This window comes from Theobroma cacao, chromosome 1 (genome assembly GCF_053813885.1).
Source record: "Theobroma cacao isolate CCN51 chromosome 1, ASM5381388v1, whole genome shotgun sequence".
Taxonomy (NCBI): Eukaryota; Viridiplantae; Streptophyta; class Magnoliopsida; order Malvales; family Malvaceae; genus Theobroma; species Theobroma cacao.
Genome location: NC_142639.1, coordinates 39,145,767 through 39,169,922, shown reverse-complemented (window position 1 = coordinate 39,169,922; position 24,156 = coordinate 39,145,767). Strand labels below are relative to the sequence as shown.

Sequence of the window (24,156 nt, the reverse complement as noted above, 5' to 3'; positions counted from 1 at the left end):
ATAACTACCGGTAAATTGGACCGTAGTTTCTTTTACACTTGAAGCGAAGGAGGGGAAAGATTAGAAATATTAGAAATATGTCCATTTGGGTGTTAATAATTAAAGTCAATAAGCGCGGGAGGTGTCAACTCTGACGCGATAGTACGTTATTGACTTTTGTACGATATTTTTACTATTGCTATTAATCATTAATTATTTAATTATAAATCTTTTCCAGTTTGCCTGAGCGAGAAAGTAGAAAGCATGATTAACAAACTTGTCTCCCTACTTATTTAAAAACTACAAAACCAACAAGAAAAATTTAATGATTGATAGCTTGTGTCAAACTGTGACTAAATTTTCTTTTTAGCCCCTAATTTTTTATTTTTAGCAATTAAGCTATCAAATTTTCATTTGATTTGGTCCGATTACTTGTGTTCACATTTTTCGTCCAAATTTAACTTAGACATCAAAATAAAAGGTTGATAGCTTAATTGCTATAATTAAAGGAATAGTTGTAGAGCTTATTTTTGTTTTATATCAATTTTCATAATTAATATCGATATATATATATATATATAATACTCATATTTTTTATTATTTTTATATTCATGTCACATTTCATGCGTGTAAAGGTTACTAATGGCCCCCTAATTTGTACTATTCTAGTGGTAAGACTTCAAAATTGGAAACTATAACCATAAACAATATAAAAACAAATGACTTTGACATATTAGGGTCTATAATCAACTTGTTAAAATAATTTTTAATTAATAATACTTCTACATTTTTTTAAAAGTTGACAATTTGACTTCATCCAAATATTTAATTTAAGACATAATACTTAAATGAATTTTTAAATTATTCGAGAAAATTTAAATAAAATTTTTTATTATATTACGTTTAATCAAGTTATTTTATTTTTTTTAACCAATTAGATTTTTATTATTAAAAATTGATTAATTATAATTAATTAAATTATCACTTGTTAATTTATATTACATGAAGTTTAAAAAATTTTATTTCACGTGATGTTGACATGACATGTTGACATGTCAAACAATTAGTAATAAAATATGTTGATGTGATATGATAATATAATTATATTATATTTTTTATTTTAATATCATGTTAGCATCACATGGACGTAAAATGATAAATAATAATTTATCGATCATTTATCATAAAAATTTATTTGATTTAAAATAAAAATATAAAAATTTAATTAAACATAATAAAATAATAAAAGTATTTTAAATAATTAAAAAAAAATAAAGTATTATATCTTAAATTTAATGGATCATAGCACTCAAGTATTTAGCTTATTGATTAATATATAATTTTTTTATCTTAAATATAGAATTCAAATCACTTCTCTCTCAATTATAAAAAATAAAAATAAAAGATCCTTCTTCGGATAACCAAAAGAAACTGGGCAATTTGAGTGGATAAAATCATTAAACAATTTCCATTTTCTGTCCTGTAATGGGCCCGAAAGCTACTCCAACAAAACAATTTCTCGGAGGCTCCCTTGAAGGGACCTTGTGCTTGACTCTTCTATCCCCCTGTAGTCTGTAGACTCTGTCTTCCTTCTTTGTTTTTATATATACTAGACTATGGCCGTGCGTTGCACGCGGGCTTCTTTTTATATGTTTTTTATTTCTCTTTTGACTTTTTTTTTTCTTATAACTCCACGTGACTAAATGAGAAAACCCTTTGATCTTGCTTTTTGTAGATTTCCTCTCTTTTAATTTTTATATATATTTCCCTCTCTTTTAAGTCTTTCGTCCCTGTTTCTTTTGTTTTTCTCTTTGGAAATGGAAAACAAACGCAGACAATAACTGCCATGAGCGACTCCCTCCACGAACTTTCTTTTTCCTTTTTCTAAAAGGGCTGCCCCTTAACGAAACTACTCCTTAATTCCGTTGTTTTAGACCCTCTCTCTCCTTACTGATAATCGTTTTTATGTCTTTGTGAGACCACAAACAAAACGGCTGCTGCTCTGTGTTTTTTTTCCTCTGTTCCTGGTTTAGTTGGTCTGAAAGTCTCTGAACTTGGAAGCTTTTGATCCAGGGAATTATTACAGTTTACAGACCCCTCTTCATAAATGAAAAGAACCTTAATCCTTCTTGAGCCTGGACTTTGTTAAGGTGAGTCTTTCATTGTTTTCTTTTTTTTTTTGAGCGGAAAGCAAAGTAACAACGACCGTTGTTGTTACTCTTTTTGGTCTCTCTATGAAAGATTGATGATCTTTGTTTTCGTGGTCTTATTGGGTTTTCAAGTTTTCCTCAATTTTTTTTTGAAGAAACATGAAAATAGTTTTATTTTTTATGTAACTTATTTATACTGAACGTATAATTAATGCCTATGGTTTTGATTTCTGCAACTTATACGTTCTTCCTGTCAAAATGCTAAGGAGAAAAGAGAGAACAAAATTAAAAAAAAAAAAGACCATAGTGTTAACGTCGTTTACACGCTGACCAAAAAGACAAAAAAATTGTGTTAGGTGCATGGTAGATAACGACCGTGGCATAAGGTGAAGTTTATGGTCTTACTTAAATGATTTTCTAGATGAACCATTCCTTACTCAATACAGACGAAAACTTACTTTTCGTTATAAGGCTTGCCATGTATTTATTAGTCTTATTTATCTTCTAAGTTATTAAGTTGGTTTCATTTCTTGTTTGAGGGGATTGCTAATACGAATTTGGCAGGGCCTGGATTTTAAAAGGAGTTGGACAACTCTCAAGGTTGAACCCTTTTTGGCATTTGAAACTATCAGAGAACTTGGCTGAAGTCATGAATTTCCGGCGAGACAAATTTGTAAGGTTGGTCTTTGTAATAATGCCTAAACAGTTTCCATTTTGTTCGGTGCAATTCTAAGTACATAAGCCAACCTTAGCATGAAGTCATGAACAGTAGTCAACTGTAACGCTTGTTTGGGAAACTGTTGGTAATTGTTCACAATGCAAGTAGGTCAATTACATGGATGCTAGGCACTAGAATGAAAGCAGGGTAATTACTTGCATTAACTATTAGAAGAAAAGTTTGTAGGCTGGTCTTGATTGTCACTTTTTCTTGAATACTCTCCTGGGGATTTGATAAGGAAGCAGTCTGATTTTGTTTTCATTGAGACTATGGTTTTTATGATATCTAATTGGATTGATTTGATTCTACTCAGGTTTCAAGATTGGAGTTCAGATGATGGATCATTTGCAGAGAAAGTTAGACCATCATTCAATGCTGTTATGGGCGGTCTCCGGAGAGGATTTGAGAAAGGTTTTGAAAGGATTAGAAGCTTGAAGAAACCGATAAGCTTTCGTTCTTGGGGTAATAAACCAACAAAAAAGAGGGCATTGGGTTCCAGGAAGAGTATTCTTAATCCACAGGAGCAATTTCTTCAGAACTGGAATAAAATATTTCTATTTTCCTGTACAATTGCTCTGGCCCTGGATCCCTTGTTTTTTTACATCCCCGTGATGGATGGTAAACGGAAATGCCTTAACTTAGATGAAAAATTGGAAATTACTGCTTGCGTCCTCCGAACATTCATGGATGCCTTCTATATACTTCACATAATCTTTCAATTCCGCACCGCGTTTATTGCCCCTTCTTCTCGGGTATTTGGTAGGGGTGAGTTGATTGAGGATCGTTGGGCCATAGCAAAGAGGTACTTGTCCAAGAACTTCATCATCGATATTCTGGCAATTCTTCCATTCCCACAGGTATTTAAATGCACTTTCTTGATCCAGCTTGAAGTTACACTTGCATTCTAAATCCATGACTTAATTCAATCATACCAAATGACAACAGGTAATTAAGCATTCACTTTGAAAGCTGATGTTCGTTCTGTTGTTTAACACTTGTGTTTGTTTTGCTAAGATGGTGATCCTAATCATAATTCCCACATTAAAAGGCCCGATTTCATTGGTCACGAAGGAGTGGTTGAAATACATTATTTTCTGCCAATATGTTCCAAGAATCCTTCGAATTTTCCCTCTTTACAAAGAAGTTACAAGAACTTCTGGCTTGCTTACTGAAACAGCATGGGCCGGAGCTGCTTTGAATCTCTTCCTCTACATGCTAGCCAGTCATGTAGGTTTAATTTGGTACAATGTATGAATCATTTATACATTATTCTGAGGAATTTTCTCATATTCTGATCTCTAATATAACATACCAGTTTGTTGGCGCCTTGTGGTACTTGATCTCAATAGAACGAGAAGACAGGTGCTGGCGCGATGCTACCCCCAGTGGTGAAAGAGTTGCATTGTATTGTGAAGACAAGTCAGAAATAAACTACGACTTAGTAAGATTGCTGAATACATCATGCCCTTTTACCAACCCTGATGACATAACGGATCCGAAGGTCTTCAACTTCGGGATATTCATCGATGCACTTGAGTCAGGTGTGGTGGAAACCTGGGATTTTCCAGAAAAATTCTTTTACTGCTTTTGGTGGGGTTTGCGGAATCTAAGGTTTGTAACAAACACGATAACCCTCTACCCTAGTTCTTTTTGAGTGACTCATTATTCGTTTGAATAGTTTGTTCACTTGGAGGTTACTTTTCCCTTTTACCTTCTTAGTTCTCTGGGCCAAAATCTCAAAACAAGCACTTTTGTTGGGGAGATAATTTTCGCTATCTTCATTTCCATTGCTGGACTGATTCTGTTTTCACTGCTTATTGGCAATATGCAGGTACTTCTTGATTCTTCTTCATTGGTACAATTTAATGTTGCCATTAATGATTAAACTCTTTCACAGTCCTCCCTCAACATCACTTGTTCTGTTTCCACAGAAATATCTGCAGTCGACAGGAGTCAGAATAGAGGAAATGAGAGTGAAAAGGCAAGATGCAGAACAATGGATGTCCCATCGAATGCTTCCTAAGAGCCTGAGGGAACGTATCAGGCGTTACGAACAGTATAAATGGCAAGAAACCAGAGGGGTTGTGGAAGAGACTCTGATTAATAACCTTCCTAAAGATCTCAAGAGGGATATAAAGAGGCATCTTTGCTTGGCTCTTCTCAAGAAAGTGAGTGCTTTCCAAAAAGCTTCAACCTTAATAAACTGTATTTTGTCAAAGATTAAGCTGTAGTTTCTTTCGATTCTTGCTTTAGGTGCCAATGTTTGAGAAAATGGATGAGCGACTATTAGATGCAATGTGTGATCGTCTCAAGCTGGCGCTTTACACTGACAAGAGCTACATTGTCCGTGAGGGGGATCCCGTAGAGGAGATGCTATTTATCATCCGAGGAAACCTAGTAAGTACGACCACCAATGGTGGAAGAACTGGCTTCTTCAATGCTGTTCATCTCAAGGCCGGTGACTTTTGTGGAGATGATCTTCTTACCTGGGCCTTGGATCTCCAGTCCTCTTCCAATCTACCTATCTCGACTAGAACCGTGCAGGCCCTGAAAGAAGTGGAAGCTTTTGCTTTAATGGCAGATGACTTGAAGTTTGTGGCCTCCCAGTTTCGACGCCTTCACAGCAAGCAGTTCCAGCACACTTTCAAGTAAGTCCAGAAACAAGAACTTATCTTTCACTGCTATCCGAAGACTTCCTTTTTCTTTCTTATTTATATCAAATGCTTCATTCTACCAGGTTCTACTCGGTGCAGTGGCAGACATGGGCAGCATCTTTTATTCAGGCAGCTTGGCGCCGGCACTGCAAGAGGAAGCTTGTTAAGTCCTTACGTGAAGCAGAGGATAAGCTGCAAGATGCTTTGGCAAAAGAGTCTGGAACCTCGCCAAGCCTTGGTGCCACTCTTTATGCATCAAAATTTGCTGCCAATGCATTACGAAACTTGCGGCACAGCAATTCACAAACTACCAGATTGCCTCAAAGATTACCACCGCTACTGCCTCAAAAGCCGGCAGAGCCTGATTTTGCTGCTGAAGATAGCTAAGTTTTGAGTTTTGATCTTATATTCCAGTAATTTTGGAAGAAATTACTGTTTCCAATGCATAAAGCTTCTTTAAAACAGATATACCCATAGATTTTCTTCATTTCAAAATTTTTCCTAAGGAAATTAAAGTTATTGTAAAGTTTTCTGTATGGTATGTATATGGTACAAGCCTGCTCAAAGTCAGCCCAGAAGTAGAAGTGTAGTTTTACATACCAACAGCAACTTATCTATCCAAAATTTGAATGGGAACAGACACTCATGGTGAGACCACCTCTCGGAAAATCAACTGCCATGGACAGAGCTTGACCTGTGTACTTTTAAACCTACTGCATAAACTAGTGCAATTTATCTTCAAAACCTTGGGTCCAACCTAATGGAGGAATTGTTTGCATTTTGGAATCATGTATCCTCCTTAAATGCCAAACAACCACAAGTTTAAATGCTTAGGTAGGGGTCAAAATAGGGTTATTCCATATTGAAGGTAATAATTATTTAAATATAGATGATTTCATGAATAAATTATGATTTCCTTCTTCTCTAATTCTCTATGGCATGTCGACCCTTGAGATAGCCCCTCAAGAGCTTCTCAGACTGAAATATTCTCTAATCAAGTCAGCATGTCCTCGAAGCAAAAATGGAGCTACGTTTAAATTACGAAACCTGATTAACTCAATAATTCCATAGGCTGAAGAGGCAGAACGATACTTGGCCAAACAAATGAGCAAACTAGGGGTTCTAGCACAAGGAGTTCAGTTCTTGCTTTTCTTTCTTCCTCTCACTTGTTTTCCTTGACGTCTCTGACTAACTACTGAAGGAGGAACACTTGTCCCTGTGAACTTTGTTGTCTTAGGTGACGAAGATTCTGTTTTAACTGCAGTGTCCCTTTTCGGTGCTGATAACAAAGAAAATTCGGGTTGTGATGCAGTCTCAGCTGGTGTAGGTACATCAGGAAGGCCTAATAATTTCTTCACTTCTGGGGGTCTAATTACTGAATTAAGTAAAGACAAACAGTTGGTTAGATGTAACTGAGCTCAATAGATCCCATGGAAAAAAAAAGACAAATATTTTTTAAAGTTAACTGCAATTCTTCATTGCATCATCTGACAAAACCAAATTCCCTGCATTCTAAGTCCAGGAAGCTGTCGAGATTAGTCCATTGAATAATGTAACAATCAAAGACATTCCTGTCTCTCAGATTGAAGGACTCACCTAAGCCATATGCAAGTGAAAACAGGTTGGAGGTGAACCAGTAACAGAACAATGCCTGTGAAGATGAAGTTTTATTCAATGAATATTTTATATAATTTCAATTCCAAACCTGCATGATGTGCAGTTGACCTCAACCGACGCAAAACAGTCACATACCCACAAGAAATAACAAGTTACTAGTAATACTATCTTTTACCAGTGTTCCATATATAAGTATATATTTGTGTCCATTATATACTCTCCCAATCAAATTTCTTTAATTAGAGACAGGAACTTTTGGCAAATCCCTATCCCCCAAAATTGTAGTTGGAGTTAGAGGAGAATATCAAGGCTAAGAGTTTCTGCTGCTTTACTCAATAAACATGAGATTGATGATGGAAGTAATACTTTCTTTTGGTTTGACAATTGGCATCCATGTGGCCCTTTCTTGCAATATTCTTCTCAGATTATGATGATTTCTGGACTTCACAAACAGGTGTAAGTGGCTGCTGTTGTTAATGACAATGAATGGCACTGGCCTCAGTCTAGATCTCAGGCCTTTTTTGACATTAAATCAGCTGTAGATGGCACTATAGTCGCCAACTACAAAAGTTGATTCTCTCGTTTGGCTCCCTAACGGATCTAGTAAATGTAAAGTGATTGACACATGGAATTTTCTCATGCACAAGCAAGCTAAGGTTGCCTGACACAACTGACATGATAAATCCTTTACACACTCCTAAACATGCTTTAATAGCGTGGCTTTGTATACTTAACAAACTCCCCACTTTGTTAAGGATGCGAAATTCGGGAATTGCTTTCAATTCTTATTCTTGTTATTTCTTTGGTAATGCTGATGAGTGTAGGGATCACATCTTCTTTACAAGTACTTCTACTAAGGAAGTCTAGACAGCTATCTTACAGAGGTCACAGGTTCAAGGAGCAGCTGGAGATTGGGATTTTGAGTTGCAACAGGCTATAGTGAATCTGAATGGACAGTCTTCAGCAATACAGGTTTTCAACTTGGCATGGTCTGCTTATATCTACACTATTTGGAGAGAGTATAAATGTAGAAAACAATGTACTTCACCTAGTTCTATCAGCAGACTAGTGTTTTGGAGGTTGTTTGTTTAAGAATTTATGGCCAGCCTGCTTACTATCTTCAACAAATTCTGATTTTTATCATCAGGGGGGATTTTGATAATATCATAATCCTTTCTTTTGTTTGCATGTATTAAGTTGCAAGCATTGTTACCTTGTAGCAGGATTTCTCCTGCTCTTTTGGATATATAAAACTGTTACTTATCCAAAAAAGAAATTCTTTTGAGAAACTTCGAAATACCCATCAATAATGGTCTCAATTTTAACTTCCCCATTAACCACCAAGAAGATTCAAGACTTCAAATTCAACACACCTGTTTCTAGGCTATGTTGTTTGGGATGTCTTTGAAAGGAAATGATTGTATAAATTCAAATTACTTATTTATTGGGAACTGCTTATCTAGAAGAGAAAATTTGATTCCACATGGCACTAACAGATTGTCTAAATAGCTCTACTGAAAGCATGTTCAACCATATATAAATACGCCAAGTTATCCACTTGCTGCAACCCAAGACATGATTTGACAAAGTGTGAGAGCAAGATGGATTATGGAAAATGCAAACAGGCAGGGAGGTTAATAAAAGATATAAACATAATGAAGCACAAAAATATGGAATTAACTTATTGTAGATCCTTCATTTTATGCACATTGATTATGATAGTTTATGTACCTTAGGAAAAGTCACCATCACTGGGATTGATACAGCAACAAAAATTCTTAAAAATTTTTTCATGTTGCCAGCTACTGGGTTCCCTTCCACCCCCCTCTCCCTCCCCCCCCCCCCCCCCCCCAACCCCCTGCATATTGCACTGAGGAAAGTCAAGGGTTAAGGGTTAATATGACACAATCTACAAGAAACATTACAATCACATGGCAGAAAGTGAAAATTAATGAGACTCAAAATTCCACATTACAAAGTTGCAGTGCCTCATCTGAGGAAACAAAATCCTACCTCCACTGTAATCCAAGAAGTCAATGCTGTAAGAACAGGTAATATGAATAAGTTATCTGGAGTTGTGAGATCAACAAACCACAGTGCTCCGCCACTTTTGAATGATGGAACTTTTTCAGCCATGTTTCTAATCTATATACATCAATGTCAGTGAATAGAAAATCAGTCATAAATATTACTTTCTAGCAAGGAGAAAGCTGATGAACTTGGGAGCTTGAACAAAAAGTTAGATTGGATAATAAAACAAATTAGATTTATATCTTACAGCCATGAAAAAGCTGAAGAAGATTGGACCTTGAATGATAAGTCCTTTGAATGGAGTAAACGGAGTGACTCCATACCTAAGAACTCAAATCATAATAAGAGAAAAAAATGAAAATTACAATATCAATGTGTTGAAAGGAGACAATCAGCATGCAGAACTTACTGCAGGATCCAGTAGACAAGAATAAAAGGCGGACTTTCATAAATGCAGCAAATATATACCTTCGATGTTATCCCTGTCAGACACACTGAATTGTTAATTACTCATCAAATAGGGCCTTCCCTCGTTTTAGGCCTTCAGCTGAAGCCTCATGATCCACAGCCTGGAAGACAACATGTACTAATAACCTGTAAGCAACAGTTCCTTATGATCTTTAATCTGCTATCTTATTTAATAAGAAATAGTAGAATCAAAACATTTTGCATGAATGGTGGGCCATATGATTGCCTTGTAAAGAGGTGAACTCGAAAACATCATTAAGAAAAGCATCTATGGGAGTTATGTAGTCCAAAGAAAAGGTGTCCCTGACACAACAGGCTAAATAAATTAAAATCTCACCTTATCCTGCATCTGTTGCCTTAATTCCTCTAAACGTGGCCTCATCAACTGTATGACACTAAAATAAATCAATAAAATGGCATACAATGTGGATGACAATTATTTAACAGAATGCAAATCAATAAAACAAATTGTATGTGAACAAGAAGAAAAAAATGGTGAATGAAAATCTGGAGACAACTGAGACCTGAACCGAGGAGCCAAATTAAATAGTTTGCTTACAAGGTTGACCTTTTCATGTCAGTATAATATTAAATTCACATCATTTCCAGGAGTTCTTACCCATTAAATTTTCATCTAAACTTAAGCATTCACAAGTGTTTCAATTGTAAGACAAGTATTATGGAAAAATTGATTTTCAAAAAAAAAAAGTTATAGAAAAATTTATTAAGGCATGACAGTCACTAAAAGGAAGAAGGCAATGCTCCCCCAACCCACCCCACCCCACCCCACCTCCGCGCACCCCCCCACCTCCCCCCCCCCCCCCCCCCAAAAAAAAAAAAAAGAAAGAATGAAAGAAAGAAGAAAAATGGAAAACTAACATTAAGTTTTGAAGAAGCCTTGAGTTGGTTTATAAGAAATGGATCTGTAGCCCCTCGGATCAGCAAAGTTGTTAAAGCTATAGTTGCCCACCTGGAAGCCATAAACATTTACTTTCAATAATAAACCAATGCACGTGTCCTACTGCTAAACCCAAGCATCACAAAGCAACAATGACCAAATGTGCATTTCATCCTTTCCGGAATCTCTATGACATGAATAGCTGCCAATGTCTAAGCCAAGCTTTTTCGCAATGAAGAGATATCTTTCAAATCCCACATAGACAGAACTCCCCCTAACAACCACCACCCACCACACACCCCCCAAACCCCACCCCCCCCGGAAAAAAATAATAATAATAATGACTCAATAACTCGTAGGAAATACAAATAAACGCCGATACCATTTTAGCCCAGTCTAAGAGTGCACAGTATCCATCAAGTGCCGCAAGGCAACAACAGGATAAGAATAATCTGCAGCTGCAACAGCCACCATACTCATTCCAGGGGCTTGGGAGGTCAGTGCATCCACAGTCCTCCCTCTGACAGCCTCCGCAACGTAACCAACATCATCAATCCTCTCGGATCCTTCTCCAGTTGTGCTAGACATAAATCTACATGAGGGCAATCCATCTCCAATCGGCTGAGGAAATAATGAAGATGTCCTGTCTTGAGATAGAGAACAACCAAGGCCATTGATTGCATTGGATGAACCTTGAAACAAAATTTTACGAATGGCAGACAGCGATTGACTTAAATTTAGAGGGTGGGATTTAGAATTATTATCATTGTTAGTATGTAGGATATGGCTAAATGATGGGTTCAAGCGTCTACTAAGAAGGGTAGCTCTTGAGGAGATGCTACCCCTAAAAGCCATCTCTAAAAGGCAATTTATGCTCAGAAAACAAAAAAGAATATGTAAATTCCAAATGGAAATTGCAAGCTAAATGCAAACTTAACAACTAAACGACACGAAATAATCAGAAGTGTAGATGATCAAACTGAGAATGTGCGATCATAAAAGAAAGGACCCTGCTTTAAGCTTTGAAGCTCGTTGCTTCATTTAGAAATTTAAAAAAGAAAAACCCAAAACTATTAACGAAACAATTAACCCTCTAATTCCCAGAACCCTAGTAAATTGAAGAGAAAAAAGAGCAGTGAGAAAGCATAATTTCACTTTCTTTTTGGTGGCTAAGAAAATCGAAGAAAACAAGATTTTTTTTTTTTAAAAAAAAGCATCTTTTCATTGTTCGTGTCGTTTCGGATTCAAAATGACGTTAAATTCAACTAAAGTAAGCAAAATGATCGGCTGCTTTCCACTACTTTTCCATTTCCCACGGCCTCAAACGACATAAAAAATCGTAAAGACTAGTATTTTTCCACTACTTTCTTACGTTTTCCTACTAACCAATCAACCAGAGGTATAACGAGAACCAACCACAGTAACTCTTTTCTGCTTCCCGGATGAGTGAGCTCTGTCTCTTGTCAACTTCTGTGGAGTTTCATTTTTCGGCATTCAATTCAAGCCATCCCCAAGGCACCGTTTTGACAGACAAATTTTTAAATTTTTTCCATCGTGTGTAAAACATTTTTGCCTTCTTAATGGGCCTTTGGGCTTTGGGTTCCTTTCCCTTTAATCAGAATTTTCTCCTTGGTTAGTGGTTATTATATCTGTCTTCAACGATTTGGGCTTTTGAGCCCATAGGATAGTAAACGATCCATGGTTCACCACTCCACTGCACGGATTATTTTTCCTCTGTTTTTCTTGATTTTGGCAGTATCCTCTTTAAGTGGCTAAAAAGATACGAAACACCTTCACAAGTCTAGATGTAATGCTTTTGCCGCTTGAGAGTTGAAAATACCTCTCCTTTTATTTAGTATGATTAACTATAATGATTTATTATCACTAAACTTTTTAGATATTTAATAAAATAAATAATTTAAATATATTTAATGAATAAGACGCTCACAAAAATATATAATTAAGATTTATTATTCATTAACGTACGAAGTATGTTGAATAACATACTACAAAGCTAATCCATTCATCTAGATACAATTTATTTGGTATACTCTTATTTTGACATTTCCAGCTCTAACTCTTTGCTAGCGTGGCAACTCAAAGACTTTTTGGCATGATACTAGAGACAGCCCTGCAAGCAAAACTTTAAATCAATGAAATGTTCATAAAATGAAAGATGGAGAAATTAAGGAAGAGATGAGTACTTGGAACAATCTGTTTTGTCGTTAATTGGAGGAATATTAATATCGACATTGCATTTCTTGGCAATTAGAGGGACTCGGGAGGCGTCATAAGAGCCAACTTTTCCTAATGCTGTTTTAAGGCACTCGCAGATTGCTTGTCGATCATTTTTGGTCCTTGCTTCTTTAGCGAGGTCTCTAGCACCATCACAACATGCCTGGGATGGGTCTGCACCACCTTTGCCTTTCAGGAAGTTGAGGCACGGGGCTACTGCTTTGGTAACATCAGCGCATGAAGGTGCAAGTAGTGAAGTTTCTGCAGTAGCCAAGGCTGATAACATAAGTAAAACAAGCATGGCCAGAAAGTTGATTGAGACAGCCATGGTGGTCTATGAGTTTATTCCTAAATGTGTTTCTCCTGCTCTTTGAAGGATGAGGATGTAAAGCATATATAGTGCCTTTACAGCAGTTGGTTTGGGTAAACTTTCATAGTTTGTTGCCATGCAACTCGCATGAGTTTGGAGCTGATGCCTGTTCCTTGACCTACTAGAATAAGCAACGAAGTCACGTGAATAGGCCCCGCACTTTACTATCATTGTTTCAACCTCCAGTTCCTCTTCAAGCCCGAAATTATTATTTCTTTTTTGGCTAAGACTAAATGAAATAATTAATTAGTTGGTAAAAATAATCTATTAAAAATATCACTATGACTTTTATTTGTCCTTGCAAAGTTCAATTATCTTTATTATCCAATACCGTCATATATAGTAAACTCCTCAGATTGATGGAGTAAGGATGACGCATGAAACAACTTTTAAGGTCCAGCCAATAGTCCAGTTTCGTATTATCGTCCCCTTTAACCCATTCAATGGAGAATGCCAAGATCAGTTGAACACAAAGAAAACATGGGAACTTTATGTTCAGACTAAGATCGTGTAGACAGGACCATTGCACGTCACCTTTAAAATATTTCAAACTATGAATTACAGAACAAAATCTTTAAAGCACCAAATGTGTTCTATCATACAAGTAATGCTGCAAGTTCACGAAACTGATCCGTGCGTCTAACCCTATTTACATAATGGTATGTAAAATGTACTCCACTATCTTGAATTTGATGGCTTTCGAGCTACATATTTGGGATCAGGACCACGTTTTGCATATAAAGAGCCCGCAGCTGAAACTTCAGTAGCCGAAGAAACTATGGCAGACAGGGGCTGGAAATTGGTGCTTCCAATAAACCAGTAGAGAGCCCACTTCAGATTGCAGAGGGTATACTTCAGAGCTTTGGTCCAATTCTCTTGCTTATTGAAGCTTTGTGTGATGGAGTAGTTTTCCACTCTGTCATTCTCGATCCTGTAAGATGCGATGACTTAAGAAAATGAAGCGAAAAGGGAAATATGTTCACACAATATACTCAGAGTTTGGATCTACTCTATCTATTTAAAACCACCAAAATAGCATTGATATTCAGATATGTAAAAGACTAAAAAGTACTATTCTGCACAGAAGAAATCTCACTTATAGGGCAAGTTGAAGCGTTTCTCAGGTGGAATGTTGTTTTCTTGATCCTTGGAATTTGCAAACTCAGCAAAGTCCTTAAGGCATGTCAAGAATAGTGTCATTGCTTTGTCATACCTTGTACTCCAGAACAAGTTCACTGGACCAAACCTAAAGACATTTATGTCAATTGAAACACTGCAAGCAACTCCAAACATACAACAAGCAAGATCCATTGAAACATTTAAAGAGGACATTTCCCAGGATTGCTAATGCATCAGTTATATGTTGAAAACAATACATTAGAATACCAATGACAACCACGTAGGCATTTAAGCATTCTCTATTGAATGAATCAAATAATATCAGATCAAACCCACCTTTATGCATTATGTAATATGAGAATACAGCTAGCCTTTCAGGTTTAAATGTTTGCATTTTAATATTCCTAATAAAATAATTTAGAAAATCCAAAGTTGATACTTACAACTCATATGTATTGTTGTTGCTGTCCTTTATCCGAGGGTAGCTTCCCATGGGAATTATTTTTATCCGATAGCTGATTCACCAATTAAGGATACATCACATGTCTCTTTATGAACAGCTTTAAGCATGAAAGGTAACAAAGTTCCCCTGTAGATACTGCACATTTTAATTATTGTTTTACCTTACACTGGCAGAATACATACATACAGATGACAGCATAAGAAAAAAAAAGTTGACCATATTCAACTTCAACAATTACACACACACAAATGTAAATATGACTTTTGGTGAAAGTACTCCATAGACTAACACTCATTAGAAAGGATACTGAAACTTTGGCCAGAAATATTGACACATTGTATGAAGAAGGAGGCAAGCTTGGCCCCAGGCAGCATTTATTTCATCCCACTCAACCTAAACCAATAGCACCAAATATCAGCCACTATTAATTATCAACATAAACAATTTTCTATATGGAAAATGATGCCAATTTTCTTACTGGAATTTTAGGCAGTCGTCCAAGACGAAAATTGTTTATAGTTCCAAATTCTCCATCATGCCAGATTGGGAAAGCATCATTGAGCACGTTAGTTCGCTTTAACAACTCTAAATGTGCTTGTGAAACTTCAGTCTTCGCCAAAATTGCATCTCTCTCTTCCTGTTAAGCAGAAACATTTTGTTCATGTAAGAAGGCAGCAAAAGAGTGTTTTTAGTTATTTTAAGGAAACAATTGTTTGCAACTATCTATCCAATTTACTGCTTACAGCTATTTCAATAACACTTCAGTGTAGACAAAAATTTGATCCAATAGCATATCATTCAAAAACAACATTAGTAACATTGACATTTGAGAAACATTTTTGAAGCATAAGAAATTTCTGAGCCATTTTGGACTGCTTCATTGACTAATAGTACATCAAAGAAAAAAAATTCAAGAGAAGGCATCTACACCAAACCTGATGTGCAATTAATTGAAACTGAAAGTTGTTAAACTCCTGCCAATACCTGTGACACATTGATTTCAACAAACATAAGGAGATAATACGTTAAAATTGCCAGCTATATACAATTCAAAGTGTGCTCTGCATTCTGGTTTAAGAAATAGTGGGGTTGCAGAGGGAGGACAAAGGAAAAATAGTGAAAAAAAGGCATTGTACCTTACAATTTTATCTGAGAATGCATATGAAGGATATAGAAATAGAAGAAGAAACTTACCTCTCCTCCAATTCTTTGACACGGTTTGATTTTTGCTCTAATTCTTTTAGTTCAGCATTTACTACGGCATTCTGTTTTTCTATTTCTTCAATTGCTGCTTCAAGTTTTCTTTCTTCTTCCTCAATCTTGCAGAATGAACAGATAATCAAATATGCCTTTAACTCCGAAAATCATTCAAAAATTCACTGGATGCTTATATTAATTATAAGGACTGATTACTTAGTAGTATCCTGATTTAAAATCCATTAGTCCTTCAGTAGTGTACTGCAGGTTAACTTATGGAAAAGTTTTTTTTTTTTTTTTTTATAAAAACAGAAAAGTTCTAATATAAGGAAATGGTTAATCAACCATGCATTTCCAAAATTTGCAGAGATTTTTTTGCACATTGATCATAGCAGTTGATAGTTAGACTGAATTGATACCCTGTTTTAAAACCAAAAATTTATTCACATTTGTGAATGAAACCCTCCCTCATTCAAATGTGGAACTAAAACCTGAAGCGTCCAAACATCAACAAAGATTAAAAGCCCTCAATGATTCCCTTAGTAGATTAAGCACTACCATAAGAACCAAAATTTTACTGTTTTATAAACAAGTTTACTCAGAAGCTGCCAAACAATTACCTTTAATTTCTCCTTACGAAAATCAGCCTCACTGAGAATTTCTTGCGGCTCCCCCTCCAAGCGCTGAAGACAGGCTTCATATGCTTCAATGTCCCTAGTCACATCCCCAACCTCCTTGTCAAGTTTGTCAGACAACACCCTCATGCATTCAAGGCATAATGGTTGCTCAACCTAAAAACGCCCAAGAAAGTGGAATCAAATTTAGATACTCTATACAACAATGAAGCACTGAATAAAAATGCCAGAAAATAAGCGATACCTGTGTCTGAGTCGTGGCAATCTCAAATGCACGTTTCAGGACAGTAATAGTCGAGTGAAATCCAGAGTTGTTCGGCTGCAAAGGACTGTTTGGTCCACCTTCTGACAATGGTAAATGTGCCCCACCTCCATCAGAAGCAGACTCCGACTTATACACCACCACAAATGATTCTTCCATAGCCTTCCCAGGGTGGCCAGCATCAGGCTGTCCAGGCCCACCACGAGGACGGGGAGGGATCCCTTGTGCTTGGGGCTTTTGCTTTGGCAGCACAACAAAAGAGTTGTCCATACGTGTTGAACCTAGCACACTGCTAGCTCCATGAGTTAAAGACCCCTGCATTGCTGCATTTTCGTTCATAGAGACCAAATTTTTTATCACAAAACAGCTTTAAATATTGCAATTATAGACTGGTTTAGCAGCCAAAATTTGTTTAAAAAATTTAATAATCCGCAAAGTTGGTCTTTATTCCAAGTCAAATTACATGCAGATAATAAACCAATCCCTAAGTTAGAAAATTTGCAACTTTACTCCAAACTTGATGTTTAAAAATACAGTATTTATTTATCAACTAATTAAAGGGGTCTCCTCAAACGTGAGGTGACATGCAGCATTCCAAAAACTAATTAAAGGGACTAAAAAAATTAAATCCAACAATCCAAGCAAGCAGAAATTAAAAAGAAAATTATTAAATTAAATTTGTTACAGATTGGAGAAACCCTAACCGGAGCGAGAGGAGTCGTTTGGGAACTTGTCGACGTATGAATCGACGCCGACCATGCAAAGGGAGTTGTGACAGTTCTGGCAGACCCATTTAGGGAGATTCGGATCCTCCGGGAAACTCCGACCTTTATCGGGTATATCTTCTTTCTTCATTTAGTTATTCGAATATTATGCAGAGGAGATTTTCGGGTCGCTTGCTTCTACGGTTGAGCCGTTGAGCTCTGTAGAAAGAAATCATAGCAGTTTTAGGACTTGCTTGTTTCGTGATTAAAACGACCAAATAAAAAGGACTATCAAACCCGGTGGAGTCGAGATGCTCCGGATCTGAACCCGATTATTTGATTTATCATAGTCTTTTAAATCCAAACCTTATTTATATATCATTGATACAAAAAAAATGTCAACGAAGGCTTTTTATATTTTTAATTTGAAATTTAATATAATGTTTGGAAATTCATATGGTTTAGTAAAACAGAAATTTTTTTACCAGCGACAAATAGTAAAATTTTTTTATTCTAATAGTTGCATAAAATTGGCATGTTGCATAATTAATTATAAGTAAATGTTTATCTAGATAAAAAATTAAAATACTTAGCGAATTGATATAAATTATTTTACAGAAATTTTGACAAAAGAAGTAGGAAATTTGGACATCTTATGTTCAACAATAAAATTAAACTCACAGATTTTAAAGATAGTTTAAACATATAAATAAAATTTAAAATGGTAAAAAGAGATTAAAAGAAAAAAAGAGAAAATATTATTAAAGCAATAACCCGAAAAATTGACCCGGATACCCATTGAGAATGAGTGTGCAATAGCGGGACCCGCAAGCGGCAATTCACCGCCATTTCCCAAAATAACCCGATTAAAAAATTGATTAATCGGGATATTGCAGGGGTTCTTTATAATCAGGACCCGAACCCTAGGTTTTTTCTTTTCCCCTGATTCCGAAAATTCCCTTCAAACAGGACCCGGAAAATTTGAAATCTCCAAGCTCAAACATAACAGTTATGGAAGATCATCGAATCAATGGAGACAACAACAACAACAACCCAAGGCAATTACAGCTCTTCGTTAAACTTCTCAATGGCGAAACCTTATCGCTCCAATTCCCGACCCCACAAGTCCAAGTCGGTTCCGTCAAGCACCGAATTCACCAAATTACCAAAATCCCAATCAATTTCCAGCGCCTGATCCGCGGCCATCAACTCAAGGACGATGCGGTGATATCCCACCCCAACGCCACCCTCAACCTATCCCTCCGTCTTCTTGGTGGCAAAGGAGGTTTCGGATCGCTGCTACGTGGCGCAGCCACAAAGGCCGGGCAAAAAAAGACGAGCAATTTCGAGGCGTGCCGGGACATGAGTGGAAGGAGGCTGAGGCATGTGAATGCGGAGAAGAGGTTGGAGGAGTGGAAGGCAGAGGAGGAGAATAGGAAGTTGGAGAAGATTGCGGAGGAGTTTATGAAGAAGAAGGCAAAAACTGGGAAAAAGGGGGTTGGAGATGGTGAGGCCGAGAAGTATGTCGCAAAATACAGGGAGGAGTCAGCGAGGTGCGTGGCGGTGGTTGAAGAGTCTGTTAGGGCAGCGTGCCGGAACCAAAAGCGGAAGGCTGTGCTAGGAGGAACTGACCCCAAAAGATTGAAAATTTGGTATGTTTTTGAGATCATTTAATTTGTTTGTTATGTTAAGATTGGTGTTAATATTTGGAATATTTATTTCTTTTTGTTTGCTTATTTTGAATAGGATGGGGAAGAGGAAATTGAATGAGAGTGATAGTGATGATAGCAGCGAGGATGAGGATGACGAGGAAAATGAGAAATCTGTAGTTTTGAACAATGGGAATCATTCAGATTCTAGTAAGGGAACTGAGGGGAGTTCTGATTCAGTTGCTGGGGGAAGACATGATGGAGATTTTTCCGGTGGAGTCTCAAGTGAGAGTGGTTCTGAGGAAGAGAAAGAGATTGTCCTGCAGCGAACTTCGGAATCTGGTGGGCAAGATGCTCCCAATGTAGTTAACAGCATGGTTGAAGTTGAACCAGAGGTTTATGAAGAGAAGACAGCACAGTGTGCAAATGCGGCCTGCATGGAGGCAGATGTGATTGCTGGAAGTGATGCCGTTCAACCTGAGATGGAGGAACATAATGGAACTAAAACTGAAGATCAGAAGGAAATAGTTAGTCAGCGTCTCAGTGTTCCAGTTTCAGTAAATGGAGGAGTTGAGAGCAAACTGATTGATGAAGTTAATTGTTTATCTAATGCGAAGTCAGAAGTTCATGAAGAAACAGTAGTTTCAGGTACTAATGTGGCAGAACCAGAAAAGCCATTGAACTTTGATGACTTCAATTCTCCGGAAGAGATGCAGGTATTTTTGGCTGCACACTTGAAGTTCTTTTCCTGTTTCCTCTTTGTGTGTAGACTTAGTTCATTTTTGCCCTTCCTTCTTCATTCCTTTCTAGTTTATTAGACAGCGAATTTTGCTAACCTTTGATAATCATTTTATCATTTATGATTTTGGAACTTAAGCACCATTAAAGGTTGTAGATATAGATGATTTTAAGGAAAGTGTTTAGTAGCTAAATAATATGTGAAACTGTTTTGCTTTCTGTGCACTATGGCCCTTAGTACCCTCTCCCTTTGACATAGATCAATAGCATTAACTCATCTAGAAGGGGTTAAAAAAGTTGCAACTACTAGCCAACTTTATGATTGCCTACATGGATGAGATAGGATATTTCAGCAATAGCCTGTTGTTGCAATTCTATTGAATGCTTTTTTCTAGTCCAAGCTTAAATCTCGTCATAGTTCTTTGATGTTGTTTAGACTTTATCGTTGTGTGCTTTGTTAAAAAATAAACGCACCATACAAACTAGAATACTGAAGAAAAGATATCAGGAAGTGAATTTGAAACTGGCATCGAAATTAAGTTGTCATGGTGATGCTATTGTTCTTAATAGTGCTTACTGTCATTGCTGTTTCAGCACTAACAATTTTATCATTTCTATAGGTTCTTGGATTGGAGAGGTTGAAATCTGAACTGCAGGCACGTGGGCTAAAATGTGGGGGTACTTTGCAAGAGCGAGCTGCCCGGCTTTTCCTGCTAAAATCCATTCCTTTGGATAAGCTTCCAAAGAAGTTGCTTGCAAAGAAATGAAAACCTATGTAGTAGACTTCATTTGACCTCGTAGTATCATGGAGGAGTCCTTTTTGTCAAATTATGAAATGTGTATATTTTTTAACTTCGTTCTGTCCTGTTTAAAAATGTATGACATGGTATTTGAATCCTGAAATCCTGTTACCTAAGGAAATCTTGACGGGCTCTTTGCTCTTATAATAAAATGGAACAAGAAATAGTTACGACTTTAAACATGCCTTGCCTAAACTAAAGTTTGAGATTTGTGGAATGATGATGTTCGTGATTTATGTTATAAAAAACCCATTCGTTTTATTCTCATTTGTCCTTTTGATAAAATGGAATATTTGAGGTTTTTCTGTCTTAGTCATTGCTTCATGAGCTGATTTAATCATGGTTTAAGGGAAAAAATTTGCAGATTGCAGGCTTCTTTGACTCTCTTGAAGGGATAAAGAATAAGAGGTATGCCTATTGTAATCCCATACAAGAAGTGAGAAAAAAAAATTGTAATATATCAAACAATGTCAGTATGTGAACCAGCATGTACCGGGAATGGAGAGTATCGGCACACCGGGCATGTACTGTTCATTCGAAGCCACTCATCTATGCACTCTGCATGGAAGCAGTGATTGCATTCTGGTATGCACCTGATTGTATCTTTGCTAAGGTATTCAGACAAGCAAATGGGGCAAGTGCTGTCATTTGGGCCAGGGAGTCTCCGGCTCTCACCTAGCACCAACTTTTGATAGGATTCGATTGTGGACTGGTCCAGCCCTGTCACGACGAGCGTGGGTTGTGGCGTCACCGCAGAATGTCCGGTGTTCTGCTGTGTGGAATTGCCCCTGTTGCGACGGCGACTGTCGAGGCAGCACGCAAAGACGGCGATTCCTATTGCGCATGAGAGTACTGGTACAGCAATTGACAAGCAGATAATCCTGAAAACTTGAAGACCATTTCCCGATCTGCCTGAAATATGAGATCATAAGAAAAACTTTAATAACACGAGTTGCTATTCTGATGGTTAACTAAAATAGGAATCACTTCATTCCGCTCATCTACTTAAACAAAAAATCATATATTTTTACGAGTTCGATTATCTTGTGGAGTAAAATAGAAGCTACCCAGGCCTCCTGAAGAAGTAAATTTCTAATAGAGATCCTGTTTAGACTATGCTCTTCTTGATTCTCCTCCATCGCTCCCAACCATGGCGGATCAATGTTATTTTCTACAACATTTTAACTTATTACCATATGAACTCCTTGGGATACGCCAGGCGGTTCACACTTTAAATGACCCGGTTCCCAAAAATTTAATACGAATGGGAGATTTAATTAGTGGCCATTTGCTGAAGCTCTTTCCATTTCTTTTTTAATAAATCCAAGGGAACTTGGAAACGTGATAAGCTTTCTACGAAGGGAAATGCGTTTGATAGAAGTTGAAGCTGGGGATGACCCCAGAAGCAGAATCGAGGGGCTTCCGACTTTTGGCTTTTACAAAAGCATAATAGAGATTAGCTAATTTAATACACATAACACACCACCTGGTTTGAACCGGTATTCTACGGGAGAACTGCCATCTTAGTTCTTCTATCTTAAGTTTTTCATTTCTAGTTGACATTGCAATAGTGGGTCATGCCTTATAATGTAACAACAATAACTAAATATATAAATCCGTCATCTTTAGTTAAAGTCAATAACACTGAAAACCCACTAGATTCGTACATGTCACTCATTCATCATTATTTTTATTTGTTTACTCCAAAACAATTCATTCTTGGCTTGGTGATTGGCCCATACTTTTTTTCACAAACTTTGCCAACCCCTCAGCTTCCGTCCCCAGTTCTCTTAACCCATTTTTTTTTCAAAAGATTATCCTGAGTTTCCTGACCCAGTCAATGAGTCCTTGAGTCATTCTTAGCCTAAGGGTGAAGTTTGGGGTTAAACAAGATATGTGATGTTAAAAATGGATATGCAAAATGATGATCAAGATTCAAGAAAGATAGATCCTTACCTGATTTAGGGAGATGGAAACAGTCAACTTCTTCACTACCGATGCTCTTGAAGCCGCAGATGCCGCCTTCTGACTCACAATCTCCGCATTGAGGTGCATGCCATGTTAGCTCAATGTCTTCATCAAGCTCAGATGACAATGCTTCATCATACTGAGCTGGCCATGGAACAGGAATCCGCAATGTAGTGATTATCTGGCATGATTCAGCCATCGAATTCGCCAGACTTATGGAAGAAGTAGCCAAGACGGAGTTCGTTGAATTGCTTAGGCAATCAATGGTGGTGAAGCGAGACTTTGTGACTTGAGTTGGGCAGTTGAGGAAGGTGTAGTTCTGATGAAAAGGAGCAACGAAGGGAGAACCTGAAAGATTGAAGCTGAGAAGTCGCTTGGGAAGGCAATTATCAGGGTCATAAAGATATATCTGTTGGTTGAGATAATTGATGTCGCGAACGAAAAATTCTCCAGAATAAGGAAGTTTTAGAACAATCGTACTCTGACTCTTGCATCCAAGGTTGAAACCAGGATATCCACAGTATTCAGGCTGCTTGCTTTCTAGTCGGAAAGGAAATCGGATAAGAATTTCATTATTGCCGCAATTGGTCAGGGAACAACGTTCTGCTGCGTATACAAGAGGAAAGAGGAAGGAGAAAAGGATGAGGATATCCATGTCCAAAAAGACCGAAGCCAGGGATGGGCATATCTCAGGGGAAAAAGGGGGCAGTCCATTTCAAGACTCCATTAAACTATTCAACTACAACAGAAAGTCAACTATTAAATAAAAGTTCTCTAGCTTGTATGAGAGAAAAATTCCAAGTCGACATCGCCAAAGGCTGTCTGCTTATGTGTCATTAATTACTGGGGAGTCTGTAGACTAAGGCACACCAACCCTGAACACCCCATGCAAATGTTTACTTCTACTTCTTGTTTTTCTAGCGCATAGAAAGGCGGAAGTGAGAATTTCTTAATGACTGAACTTAGAAATTACCATGTGCAAATGCAGCATAATTCTAATTTCTAAAACATGCTTGCTCCAAAGTTAAAAAAAAAAAAAAAAAAACTCAATTTCATGGCCTAGAAGAAACGAAACATAGACTCTTCAGTCTGAGATGATCTGTGGAAACTTTACCGGTTCCCTTTCTTAAGCTTCCATAGACATGGCTAAATTGAAAAATTAAACTAATATGACCTAACCGATCGTGGTGATTGATAAGCTTAGGCCCCATCCCACTACAGAAGTAAACTGGAAAACTGGCGCTGTTGGCTGCAAGCGTGTTTCCTGCTTTGAGCGGCCCTAAATCCTCTGTTTTCTGTTTTGCTCACTTTTTTTGTTTCCTTTTTGAGCTGTTGTATCTTTGGTTCTTGCTCCGGTACCCAAAGAGAATAAAAAAACTAGCGCACTGTGCCATGAATCCACAAATACACACTTAAGTTCAGACAAGTTTATGCGTATTTCTGACAATGGTTTGCATTTTTGCAGGCATATGCTTGTCCTAATCTGTGACCTGTCATTTTG

At 37.2% G+C, this 24,156-nt stretch overlaps 5 protein-coding genes and 1 pseudogene across 5 annotated transcripts; 2 read left to right on the top strand and 4 right to left on the bottom strand.

The window, feature by feature from the left end:
- The first annotated feature begins 1,738 nt into the window (after positions 1-1,738).
- LOC18613991 (putative cyclic nucleotide-gated ion channel 13) lies at positions 1,739-6,027 on the top strand. The gene is made up of 9 exons (XM_007051509.3): positions 1,739-2,129; positions 2,694-2,807; positions 3,161-3,704; positions 3,862-4,074; positions 4,163-4,458; positions 4,567-4,678; positions 4,779-5,015; positions 5,101-5,495; positions 5,585-6,027. The coding sequence occupies exons 2-9, from the start codon at positions 2,779-2,781 to the stop codon at positions 5,886-5,888; spliced, it is 2,130 nt and encodes a 709-aa protein (XP_007051571.3). The 5' UTR covers positions 1,739-2,129; positions 2,694-2,778; the 3' UTR covers positions 5,889-6,027.
- A 313-nt stretch (positions 6,028-6,340) lies between these two features.
- LOC18613990 (mitochondrial inner membrane protein OXA1-like) lies at positions 6,341-12,033 on the bottom strand. The gene is given in 10 exon segments (XM_088802868.1): positions 6,341-6,876; positions 7,098-7,152; positions 8,850-8,949; positions 8,981-8,988; positions 9,132-9,263; positions 9,397-9,472; positions 9,660-9,718; positions 9,955-10,002; positions 10,497-10,587; positions 10,898-12,033. Coding segments are annotated over 10 exon segments (1,281 nt in total). The 5' UTR covers positions 11,371-12,033; the 3' UTR covers positions 6,341-6,637.
- Positions 12,034-12,700: 667 nt separating this feature from the next.
- Positions 12,701-13,078, bottom strand: LOC18613989 (non-specific lipid-transfer protein A pseudogene; annotated as a pseudogene).
- A 505-nt stretch (positions 13,079-13,583) lies between these two features.
- ATG6 (AUTOPHAGY 6) lies at positions 13,584-17,835 on the bottom strand. Its single transcript, XM_007051501.3, has 10 exons — positions 17,501-17,835; positions 16,779-17,119; positions 16,520-16,690; positions 15,897-16,021; positions 15,638-15,686; positions 15,181-15,339; positions 15,010-15,095; positions 14,683-14,754; positions 14,217-14,366; positions 13,584-14,051 (listed from the first exon to the last, which is right to left on the bottom strand). The coding sequence occupies exons 1-10, from the start codon at positions 17,649-17,651 to the stop codon at positions 13,799-13,801; spliced, it is 1,557 nt and encodes a 518-aa protein (XP_007051563.1). The 5' UTR covers positions 17,652-17,835; the 3' UTR covers positions 13,584-13,798.
- A 573-nt stretch (positions 17,836-18,408) lies between these two features.
- LOC18613987 (Ubiquitin-like superfamily protein) lies at positions 18,409-20,867 on the top strand. Its single transcript, XM_007051499.3, has 3 exons — positions 18,409-19,152; positions 19,247-19,865; positions 20,508-20,867. The coding sequence occupies exons 1-3, from the start codon at positions 18,512-18,514 to the stop codon at positions 20,652-20,654; spliced, it is 1,407 nt and encodes a 468-aa protein (XP_007051561.3). The 5' UTR covers positions 18,409-18,511; the 3' UTR covers positions 20,655-20,867.
- On the bottom strand, positions 20,753-23,567 carry LOC18613986 (putative RING-H2 finger protein ATL21A). The gene is made up of 2 exons (XM_007051498.3): positions 22,644-23,567; positions 20,753-21,599 (listed from the first exon to the last, which is right to left on the bottom strand). Exons 1-2 carry the CDS (start codon positions 23,308-23,310, stop codon positions 21,148-21,150), a joined length of 1,119 nt encoding a protein of 372 aa, XP_007051560.3. The 5' UTR covers positions 23,311-23,567; the 3' UTR covers positions 20,753-21,147.
- Positions 23,568-24,156: the final 589 nt, after the last annotated feature.

Coding starts and splice junctions, on each gene's coding strand:
- LOC18613991 (XM_007051509.3), top strand. CDS start 2,779: ATGAATTTCCGGCGAGACAAATTTGTAAG. Junction 5,016..5,100: donor GCTTGGCTCTTCTCAAGAAA/GTGAGTGCTTTC, acceptor TTCTTGCTTTAG/GTGCCAATGTTTGAGAAAAT. Junction 5,496..5,584: donor CAGTTCCAGCACACTTTCAA/GTAAGTCCAGAA, acceptor TCATTCTACCAG/GTTCTACTCGGTGCAGTGGC.
- ATG6 (XM_007051501.3), bottom strand. CDS start 17,651: ATGAAGAAAGAAGATATACCCGATAAAGGTCGGAGTTTCCCGGAGGAT. Junction 17,120..17,500: donor AAACGACTCCTCTCGCTCCG/GTTAGGGTTTCT, acceptor ACGAAAATGCAG/CAATGCAGGGGTCTTTAACT. Junction 14,052..14,216: donor CGCTTCAACTTGCCCTATAA/GTGAGATTTCTT, acceptor CGCATCTTACAG/GATCGAGAATGACAGAGTGG.
- LOC18613987 (XM_007051499.3), top strand. CDS start 18,512: ATGGAAGATCATCGAATCAATGGAGACAACAACAACAACAACCCAAGG. Junction 19,153..19,246: donor CCCAAAAGATTGAAAATTTG/GTATGTTTTTGA, acceptor TATTTTGAATAG/GATGGGGAAGAGGAAATTGA. Junction 19,866..20,507: donor ATTCTCCGGAAGAGATGCAG/GTATTTTTGGCT, acceptor TCATTTCTATAG/GTTCTTGGATTGGAGAGGTT.
- LOC18613986 (XM_007051498.3), bottom strand. CDS start 23,310: ATGGATATCCTCATCCTTTTCTCCTTCCTCTTTCCTCTTGTATACGCA. Junction 21,600..22,643: donor TTTCCATCTCCCTAAATCAG/GTAAGGATCTAT, acceptor CTCATATTTCAG/GCAGATCGGGAAATGGTCTT.